At 45.2% G+C, this 11267-nt stretch overlaps 1 protein-coding gene across 1 annotated transcript; it reads left to right on the forward strand.

The window, feature by feature from the left end:
* Nucleotides 1-7619: 7619 nt before the first annotated feature.
* On the forward strand, nucleotides 7620-10727 carry LOC123578464 (arginine-fifty homeobox-like). The gene is made up of 3 exons (XM_045441337.1): nucleotides 7620-7638; nucleotides 9202-9353; nucleotides 10572-10727. Exons 1-3 carry the CDS (start codon nucleotides 7620-7622, stop codon nucleotides 10725-10727), a joined length of 327 nt encoding a protein of 108 aa, XP_045297293.1.
* Nucleotides 10728-11267: the final 540 nt, after the last annotated feature.

Raw genomic sequence — 11267 nt, forward strand, 5'->3', positions numbered from 1 at the left:
ATGTTCCAGACTTATTTTTAAGCAGGAGATTAGTTGCTAAACAAGATATAGAACATGATAAAATTTATACTTAAAGTTTGCTCCATTTAAACACGTCTTTGGGGGGCCCCTGGGTGACTGAGTCAGTTAAGTCTCTGACTTCAGCTCAGGTCATGATCTCACGGCTCGTGGGTTTGAGTCCTGCGTTGGGCTCTATGCTGACAGCTCAGAGCCTGGAGCCTGTTTTCTGTGTCTCTCTCTTTGCCCCTCCCCCACCTCAAATAAATGAATAAATATTAAAAAAATATATTTAGTAGTGTTTAAGAATGGAAAGTTACTTAAACTCAAAATAACTTAAAAAAATTTTTTTTAATGTTTTTAAATTTATTTTTGAGACAGAGACAGAGCATGAGCAGGGGAGGGGCAGAGAGAGAGAGGGAGACACAGAATTCGAAGCAGGCTACAGGCTCTGAGCTGTCAGCACAGAGCCCGACGTGGGACTCGAACTCACAGACCATGAGATCATGACCTGAGCCGAAGTCGGACGCTTAACCGACTGAGCCACCCAGGCGCCCCAAAATTACTTCTTGAAACTCATCTAGACACTTCTTTTAAGGTAACGCGTGGGACAGAGGAATGCCAGATCTTTCTCTGAACATTTACAAATGTCTTTTGTTTTTCTACATAGAAAGAATATTTGCTGGGGTGCCTGGGTGGCTCAGTCGGTTAGGCATCTGATTCTTGGTTTCGGCTCAGGTCAGGATCTCATGGTTTGTGAGTTTGAGCCCTACATCGGGCTCTGTGCTGATAGTGTGGAGTCTGCTTGGGTTTCTCTCTCTACACCTCTCTCTCTCAAAATAAATAAATAAATATAAAAGAATTTTTTTTTTTAATTTTTTTTTCAACGTTTATTTATTTTTTTTGGGACAGAGAGAGACAGAGCATGAACGGGGGAGGGGCAGAGAGAGAGGGAGACACAGAATCGGAAACAGGCTCCAGGCTCTGAGCCATCAGCCCAGAGCCCGACGCGGGGCTCGAACTCACAGACCACGAGATCGTGACCTGAGTGGAAGTCGGACGCTTAACCGACTGCGCCACCCAGGCACCCCAAAAGAATTTTTTTAATACAAATAAAAGAAAAAATATTTGCTGTTGATTTGAATTTTTTTTTGCCAGATAATCCAGTCAAGCTTTCTTCATTCTTCAGCAGTCTAGAAGACCTTAGAATGGATGTACCTTATTTTAGAAACACTTATGTTAGAGGTAAGCACTTAAAGTAGTTCCTACTTTTTTTTTTTTTTTTTTTACACTTGATCTTAGCCAAAAGGACCGAGAAGCGATGTTTTTTTTTTTTTTTTTTTTTTTTTTTTTTGAAGTAAGCCTTAACCTCAACATGGGGCTTGAACCCATAACCTGGAGATCAAGAGTTGCACGCTCCACTGACTGAGCCACCCAGGCACCTGCACATTTTAATTTTTTTAATGTTTATTCATTTTTGAAAGGCAGAGAGAGACAGAGCACAAGCAGGGGTGGAGGAGAGAGAGGGGGACACAGAATCTGAAGCAGGCTACAGGCTCCGAGCCGTCAACACAGAGCCTGGTGCGGGGCTCGAACCCACGAAGCATGAGATCATGACCTGAGCCGAAGTCGGATGCTTAACCCACTGAGCCACCCAGGCACCCCTACGTGTGCAAACTCAAATGACTGCTGAGGAACTTGGCACACTATGATTATTTTCGCTTTGGGAGCATTACGTCATCATTTTCTCTGAAGTTAATCATCCTTTTGGTCGTTTGCTTAGATTTCTATGTTTCTATCACGAATTCATGGCATCTTTCCCCCAGTGATCTAGATCTTGCCTTCCTTCCTTCATTCATTTATTCATTCCTTCATTCATTCTTTATCTCTACACTCAATGTCAGGCTCAAACTCTGAGATCAAAAGTCACATGCTCTTCCAACTGAAACAGTCAGGCGCCCCCTGGCCTTAGTGCATTGAAACACATCAGGCTTTCTGTCAATTTTATGTCCTTGACCTGGCTCCAGGGGGAACTTGGTTCTTTATGCTGGATGAGCACATGTTATTTGGCATCTCCTTCACCATATTCCTAGGAACTTTCCCGCTTCCGGAAATCCAAGATACAACCATCCCAACAACCCCCTGGCCTCCAGTGAATGTCCTACCTACCTGCTACGAAGGCAATGGTTTTCACCAGAGAAGCGGAGCCCCAGAAGGCCAGCCTCCCATCTTGGAGGCTGTCTTTGCCAAGGAGCAGCACCATGCACCTCTGCATTTGGCTGTAGCTCAGTTTTCAGAGAAGAAAGTGAGGGCTCCAGATGGGTCAAGAGGGCACCGCCTGGAACACGGACAATCTTTCAACATATTTCCAGGGGAAATCAAGGTATTGCTTCTCTCTAGGAAACCAATTTCCCAATGCAAACAAAAACTATATTTTAACACTGAAACTATAATCAGTAGTCTTTTCTTCTTTTAAAAATTTTTTTTAAAATATTTATTTTTGAGAGGGAGAGACAGAGTGAGCAGGAGAGGGGCAGAGAGAGAGGGAGACACAGAATCTGGGCAGGCTCCAGGCTCTGAACTGTCAGCACAGAGCCAGACGCAGGGCTCGAACCCACGAACCATGAGATCATGACCTGAGCCAAAGTTGGATACTTAACTGACTGAGCCACCCAGGTGCCCCAATAGTCTTAATGGGAAGGGGACTTCAAACATGAAAAAAAATCAAACATTTCCCTTGAGACTCCTGTCTAAGCACCCCCTACCTTTACCCCTTCCCAGCCTCTCTCATTCTGTAGGTGACTGAGTACAATTTGGTTACTCTAGAGGTAACCATTCATTATGGATTATGAATACAGAATTCATAATCTCTTCCCTCATACAGTCACTCTTACTAAAAATAACAGCATACTAAAGAAGCCTCAACACATCATGCAATTGATATCACATGGACCCTATTTTCCAAAGCAATGCATATAACAAAAATGCAATGCAGAATGCCTGTGTGGCTAAGTCAGTTGAGCGTCTGACTCTTGATTTTGGCTCAGGACATGATCCTAGGGTCCTGAGATTGAGCCCCGAGTCAGGTTCTGCTTAAGATTCTCTCCCTCCCTCTCTCTCTCTCTCTCTCCTTCTGCCCTTTATCCCTGTTTTTTTTCTCATGCTCTATTCTTTTTTTTAATGTTTATTTATCTTTGACAGAGAGAGAGAGAGAGAGAGAGAGAGAGAGAGAGAGAGATAGAGAGAGACGGAGCACGAGTGGGGGAGGGACAGAGAGAGAGGGAGACACGGAATCCCAAGCAGGCTTCAGGCTCTGAGCTGTCAGCACAGAGCCTGATGGCCCAATGTGGGGCTTGAACTCATGAACGGTGAGATCATGACCTGAGCCAAAGTCCAACACTTAACCAACTGAGCCACCCAGGCATCCCTCTCACGCTGTCTCTAAAAAAAAGCGGGGGGAGGGTAGGGGCCTAGGTGGCTCAGTCGGTTAAGCTTCCGACTCTTGGTTTCAGCTCAAGTCATGATCTCACAATTGGTGAGTTTGAGCCCCGCATCGGGCTCTGTGCTGACACTGTGGACCTTGCTTGGGGATTCATTCTCTCTCTCTCTCTCTCTCTCTCCCTCTCCACCCCTCCCATGCTCTCTCCCAAAATAAATAAACTTAAAATGCAATAGCCAAAAGATAGAAACAATCCACATAGCAATCAATGGCATGAACTTATAAACAAAATGTGATATATAGATACGATAGAATAGACTATTATCCAGCCTCAAAAAGCTAGGAAATCCTGACACATGCGACCATATGGATGAGCCCTGAAGATGTCCTGTGAAACACTGAGGTGAAGCAAGCTGCTCCCCAAAGTATAAATATTGTGCAATTTCTTTTTTTTTTTTTAATTTTTTTTTTCAACGTTTATTTATTTTTGGGACAGAGAGAGACAGAGCATGAACGGGGGAGGGGCAGAGAGAGAGGGAGACACAGAATGGGAAACAGGCTCCAGGCTCTGAGCCATCAGCCCAGAGCCCGACGCGGGGCTCGAACTCACGGACCGTGAGATCGTGACCTGGCTGAAGTCGGACGCTTAACCGACTGCGCCACCCAGGCGCCCCTGCAATTTCACTTAGACAAAGTACCTAGATTGGTCAAGTTCATACAGACAGAAAGTAGAATAGTAACTGTCAGGGCGTGGGGGTGTGTGGGGGGGAAATGTCAAGTTATTGTTTTATTAATGGGGACAGAGTTTGTTTGGGAAGATGAAAAAGTTCTGGTGACGGACGGTGGTGGTCATTGTACAAAGGTGTGAACGTACGTGTTGGCACTGACTGTACACTTAAAAATGGTAAACAACGGTAGATGCTACATATATTTTACTACAATAAAAAAAAAGTAATGCAATGAAATTAAAAAAAACAAACAGGAGTAAACTCAAAGATGGCAGCCCCCATCCACCTGGAAACCAAAAGAAAATGAGAAATGTAGGACCATGGGACAGCAAAGTAATTGTACTTTAGAGTTTTTATAGCCAAAGCCTCAAAAATTTTTTTTAATGGTTATTTATTTTTGAGACAGAGACAGACAGAGCATGAACAGGGGAGGGGCAAAGAGAGAGGAAGACAGAATCCAAAGCAGGCTCCAGGCTCTGAGCTGTCAGCACAGAGCCTGATGTGGGTCTCGAACTCACGGACCGCGAGATCATGACCTGAGCCAAAGTCGGATGCTTAACCAACTGAGCCACCCAGGCACCCCTAAAGCTTTTATAAACCCAAAGACATAGGAGTGATGACTAAAATGGGAAAGTAGGCAGTGATAAAATAAGAACACAAATTAAAGTAAAAGAGCACAATAGAGAGTTCCTGTTTTCGTGTTGGTCTTTATGGCACCAAGTTTGGGATTTTTGGACGGCACGGAGCCTGCAATAAACGCATGTGCAGAGATCTCTCACAGAGTGCAGCGACTTTGTGGAGATCTGGAGAGCCCGTGGTGGAAGTCACCAAGGATTACTCAGATTAGATCCTAATGAAGCATGTATTTGGATTACCCAAATGGAGCCATACTCTGACACATGGGATGAAGGACAGAATCACAGATTTTGATGACAATTATGATCTTTACTGTACACCCTTCCCTTCAGACGGTCACGGCCGTGGGGAACTTCCGGAACAATTCAAACAGAAGCCCCATTCTGACCATTCTCCTCCCTTTCCTTATGTTAAGACAAGGATCGGTGTCACTCACAAAGAGGAGATCATCTTAATCCAACCAAAGGTGGTACTGAAGATATGCAGAAAACACAACAGTAGGTATTTGCAACCCTACAGGATCCAGTGGACCCCAAAATATTTCAGACGGCTCCCTAGGGATCTGTAGGTAATCAGGGGCTGGTGGAAGTTGCCCAGGTAATTCTATCTGAAATAGCTAGTGACCCCCGACTCATCAGACTTCATAATAAGCTATGAATCTGCTTTGAAGATTTTACTAAAAGGTATGAGGATGTCTTAAGGAAAACAAAGGGGCGCCTGGCTGGCTCAGTCGGTAGAGCATGCAAGTCTTGATCTTGGGGTTGTGAGTTCAAGGTCCACATTGGGTACAGAACTTACATTAAAAAAAAAAAAGGAAACCAACAGCTTCACTGGGACAGATCAAAAGGGGTATCAAAAGGACCTGGAGAGAAAGTGTGGTTTCCTTACAGAGATCTCACAGCCTCTGATAAACAAAAATCCCTTAGTCCTACAAGGTCACCTGCCAAAGAGATTCCTTCGGTCCAATGAGCCTTGCAAACATATACTTGCCTCATTCAAACTTATATTACCATTTATAGATTTCATTTTGGAACCAGGTGGTGACACTTATTTTAAAGATGCTATTAAATATGAGAATGCTCACACTAAAAAAAAAAAAAAAAAAAAAAAAAGGATGAATAAAATGAGCTCTTTCGGGGCTAATAAAATACTGAACAAGAACATAGAAAAAGGCACCAAAAAACATATTAGAAAAAATACATATAAATCAAATTTTTAAAAATTAAAAAAATAGAGATATGTAAAGAGATGTGTTAGAGACTATTAAAAATAAAATATGAAACTTTGAGGCACCTGGGTGGCTCAGTCAGTTAAGTGTCCAACTCTTGATTTTGGCTCAGGTAATGATCTCACAGTTTGTGGGTTTGAGCCCTGTGCCCGGCTCTGTGCTGACAAGGGTGGAGCCTGCTTGGGATTCTCTCTCTCCTCTCTCTCCCCCTGCCCCTGCTCATGCTCATGCTCTCTCCCCTCAAAATAAATAACCTTAAAATAAAGTATGAAAAGGAATATAAAATTTTTTGGCTAATAAATGCAAAAACAGAAAAATTGGACAATTTTCTGGAAAAATATTTAAAAAAAAAGGAAAGAAAAGGAAGAAAAACAATGACCCCATCGACTGACCTATAATGAAGTAGACCAGGGGATCACCAAACTTTTTCTGTAAGGGGGCAGATAGTTAATATTTTCCATTTTGCAGACCAGACTATAGAATGTAAACAAAGGGCCAACATCAACTTTGGCCAATGGGCTGTGGGTTGTCAATTCTTGAAGTACTTAACTAACTGAATTGAACTCAGACCTTGCACTTCTAAAAATAATTGAGGCCACAATACAGCAAAGGCTCCCCTCAGCTCACCTACCCCTTTCCTAATCCTCATGATAGCTAGATAGCGTCACTGATTGAAAAAGAAAGAAAAATCACACAAAAATTCATGAGCCTGGAGTCACCTGGATGTCAAATTTTAAAAATATTATGAAGAAAAAAAATAAAAAATAATATTATGAAAAAGAAAATTATGGGCAGACACATTTCTTAACGCAGATGTGAAATCAATTAAGCAAAATTTTGGTCCAGACCAATGATGATTAACAAAAATAGCAATTTAATATTAACAAATGACCAATGGTGGGCAGGGGGGGATGCGAACCTTAGCAACCCAGGACTGGTTTTGTGTTATAAAGTGTATGTGATGATCATTGACGTAGCAGGTTCATTGCTAACAATACGACACAACTTTCAATAGATGCAGAGGTATTGTAGGAAGTAATTGAAATTTAAATATTGGCAAAAAGATCTGATTCGATGACGGTTTCACATCCCAGGCACTACTGACATCGGGGACTGGATCATTTTCTGTTGTAGGGGGCTGTTCTGTGCATTGTAGGATGCTTAATAGCATCTCTAGCTTCTACCTTCTAGAAGTCAGTAGTATTTCTCTCCTCCTCCCCACTCAGTTGTGATGCCCAAAAATGTTTCCAGAATTAGTCCCATAAAAATATTTCATATCATGCCAGTATCATGACAAAATCCAGCCAAACTGGTCTTTTCTTTATATATGCACTTACTGTTCCCCTACTGTCCTGGGGTCTTACTAATGCGGCCATTGGCTGGGGCCCCATTGCACCCCAGTGTTCTTTACACTGGGCTCTGGAAGCTTTTATTGAGTGGATTGAGTGAGGGAGTGGCCTTTCAGAAGAGGCAGGGTGGGTCTGGAGAAATGTAGGAAGGGCATGGTTGGATTTACACCCCTTCTGTTCCCACTCAGAGAACGTTTGAGAACAGCACACTTGAACAACGACTCCCCAATAGCCAAGCAGAAATGGCAGACCAGAGAGCAGGTAAGCTGGAGGTGGCCATGAGGGGCCCTAATTTGTATTTGCCAACTACAGTGATTTAAATACTTCGAGGGGTGCCTGGGTGGCTCAGTCTGTTGAGCGTCCGACTTTGACTCAGGTCATGATTTCACAGTCCGTGAGTTCAAGCCCCACGTTGGGCTCTGTGCTGACAGCTCAGAGCCTAGAGCCTGCTTTGGATTCTGTGTCTTCCTCTCTCTCTGCCCCTTCTCCGTTCATGCTGTCTCTCCCAAAAATACTTCAAAAGTGGTGGATTTCAAGCTGCCAACGCATTGAGGTTTGCCAGCCAGTATGAGTCGACTCGAGCACACCACTGAAGGTGATGGGTTCCCAACACCAGTTGGGAAGTTATCCCCTTGTTTCACCTGGAATAATTTATTAGATCGTGGAATTATCTTTCCTTAAAAATTAGTAGACTGTACCCATTTTATCCCCCATGTCATATTTTGGGTGGAATTGTGATTATTTAATTTTCTTTTGAGCTTAATAAAGTCTCAGAGTCTAAACTTTTTGTTGGGCCAAATTTGGTAAAAAAGAGTGCCTGGGCGGGCCAGTCGGTTGAATGCCCAACTCTTGATTTTGGCTCGGGTCATGATCTCATGGTTCGTGGGATCAAGCTCCACATCAGGCTCTGCACTGACAACTTGGAGCCTGCAGCATGCTTCCAATTCTGTGTCTCCCTCTCTCTCTGCCCTACCCGCCCCCCCCCCCCCGCCACTGCTTGTACTCAGTCTATCTTTCAAAAATAAATAAATGTTAAAAAATTAAAACAAACAAACAAACAAACAAACAAACAGGGGATAGTGAGACATCTAGAAGACAATGCTTCCTCGAATCAAAAAGAACAAACTGTGGCCTCTAAAGAAGCAAAAAGGATGCCAATTTCCAGCAGTGGGAGACAGAAAGTAGACAGAGGACTCAAAAACTGGTCTTCTCTCTTGCTTTCTTAAGTTTATTTATTTTGAGAGACAGAAAGGGACAGGAGAGAGGAGAGAAATATTCCAACAAGGCTCCACACTGTCAGCAGCCCCAACATGGGGCTTGAACTCACAAAACCATGAGATCATGATCTGAGCCAAAATCAAGAGTCAGGTGCCTAACTGACTGAACTGCCTGGGGTGGGGGTGGGGCCTGGTCTTCTCTTGTTTAGAACAGATTTTCTTTTTTTTTTTTTTTTAATTTTTTTTTTTTTTTAACGTTTATTTTTGAGACAGAGAGAGACAGAGTGTGAACGGGGGAGGGTCAGAGAGAAGGAGGCACAGAATCTGAAACAGGCTCCAGGCTCTGAGCTGTCAGCACAGAGCCCGACGCGGGGCTCGAACTCACGGACCGTGAGATCATGACCTGAGCCGAAGTCGGCCGCTTAACCGGCTGAGCCACCCAGGCGCCCCTAGAACAGATTTTCAAGGGAGTCAGAGCTGAGTGGAAAATGAAGTGCCAGGGCAAACAGCTGGGACAGTAAGGGGACAGACTGCATTCTAGAGTCTGTGATCATGGTGCATGGAGAGATGGCAGTTGCCGGCTAACCAAACGTCCCCCTCTCCACAGCCAAACCGAAGAGGAGAAGCCGAGAGCGTACCTCGTTCACCTCTCATCAGAAGGCGGAACTGGAGGCTCTGTTTAGCCTCACCCAGTTCCCAGATTATGTCACCCAGGAGTTGCTGGCCTCGAAGATTCACTTACAATACACCGTGGTGCAGGTCTGACCCTCTGGAGGGGGGTGTGCTCCCCAGATGCTTCTCCTGCATGCCTGCTCCCTCCCTCTCCCTTCTCTCTGCCCCATGACCAAATAATCACGACTAATCTTCCCTTTAGGGAGCAAGTGATAATAACCTGACTCCTGTGCTAGACACGTTCTGTGTTTTCACCCTCAGAAACAGACCCATTGACACAGGAGATAAACGGAGGCTCAGAATGGCAAGGTAGCTTCCCCAGGTTCAAGCCCGCTAAGTTGTAAAGATGGAACTCTCTCTAAGTGTGGAGCACTTGTCCTAAACTGTGCCTTCCACAAAGCCCCAAAGAGAAGAAGGGCCACTGTTTGCTGAGGCTTGTCCCTGGGGCTTGCTCGGTGAGGGTGCAAATAAGAAACCAGCCAGAGGTCTCCAGCTAGAATCACACCAAGGGCATATCAGATCCCTTCTGGAATGCCTTTTTTTTTTTTTTTTTTAAGTTTATTTATTTATTTTGAGAGAGAGAGAGACAGAGCACACAAGCATGGGAGGGGCTGAGAGAGGGAGGGAGACACAGAACCCAAAGCAGGCTCCAGGCTCTGAGCTGTCAGCACAGAGCCTGACTTGGGGCTTGAATGCACAAACCGTTAAGATCATGAGCCGAAACTGGATGCTTAACTGCCTGAGCCATCCAAAGGCCCCTGGAATGCTCCTTTTTTTGTGTGGATCCTTCCAAAAGACTACCAAAGACACTTCTCAAGGACTCTGAGGCCAGACTCCGTACTCTACTCTGTCCTCTGAAGTCCTGACCCTTCATCCCACAGAGAACTCACGGCATATGGCCGCTGCCTCCCCACTCCTGCTCTGGGGTCCAAACCCTGCCTCGTTCCCTTCTTTCTTCATCCTCGCCACCCTGGCCACGGGTGAGGCACGACTCCTACCCTGCCTCAGATACAGTGGGCAGAAGCCCCCTCCCCCCAGGAACCTGCTCTCCAAGGAAGATAAAGGATCAATTTCCGGAATCCGTGTCCTCTGTCTTCTCCACAGGTTTGGTTTAAGAACCGCCGGGTTAAATGGAGAAAGAGCATCCAGAAAGAGCAAGAAGCCGGGATCCCAGCCCCCACCCCTGCAGCCCAGAGGAACAGACCCAGGGCACCCAGACGCCTTTCCCACAGGCGGCCTGTTCTCCCCAGAGTTTCTGATGGCTCAGGGCCAGGCACTGGGAACTCAGATGGGGCTTCTCCACAGGGTGATCCTGAGCTGGACAGGCTGGTGGCTACAGTCCCCGCCTTGTCCTCCGCCCCATACGACATAAGCCAGGTCATGGAAGCCTATGGGTGTCTGGAGGAGAGTTCCAACCCGTTCAGTTGCCTTTATCAGTATCTCTCCCTGTCTGATGGCTAGCCGAAGCCCCCTGCTAGCTGGTCCTGTACGGAACCACTCTGTCTCCCTGCATCCTGCTAGCTGGTCCCGATGAAGGCTATCCTTATACCACAGGAGCAGGCTGGAGGTTCCCAAAAGCCGTCAGGATGGTTAAGCCCATAGATTTCAACAGTTACCGCTGTAGGTCACACCGAATTCACAGGGGATCCCTCCACCTTCTCTTCTCACCCCCGTTTCCCTTCGGGTGTGCTTCCACACCCAAATGTACGGGTTGGAAACATTCAGTCCTCTGTGTTCTTTTCCCTGGTAGGAAAAAAACCCTGCGGAAACCAGAGCCCTCTGGACCCAATCTGACGTGTTAATTTTCCCATAAGAAGAAACTGTCTGCATACTGGGGTGGTCAATTTGCAAATAAAGTTGGGTTTTGCTCCAGATTTTCTGAATCTCCAGTGTTCTTATCTGTAATGTGGGAATATAATAAACCCGGTCATAGAAGGTTGTGGGGAGTGACCCTTTTCCTAGCAGATTTCAGTCTGTTTTTCCTTCTTTTTAAAAAAAAAA

The sequence above is a fragment of the Leopardus geoffroyi genome, chromosome E2, assembly GCF_018350155.1.
Source record: "Leopardus geoffroyi isolate Oge1 chromosome E2, O.geoffroyi_Oge1_pat1.0, whole genome shotgun sequence".
Taxonomy (NCBI): domain Eukaryota; kingdom Metazoa; phylum Chordata; class Mammalia; order Carnivora; family Felidae; genus Leopardus; species Leopardus geoffroyi.

What these genes read in the sequence shown, in the direction of transcription:
- LOC123578464 (XM_045441337.1), top strand. An exon ending in TACAATACACCGTGGTGCAG is followed by an intron (nt 9,354 to 10,571) that starts GTCTGACCCTCT and finishes GCTTCTCCACAG; the next exon opens with GGTGATCCTGAGCTGGACAG.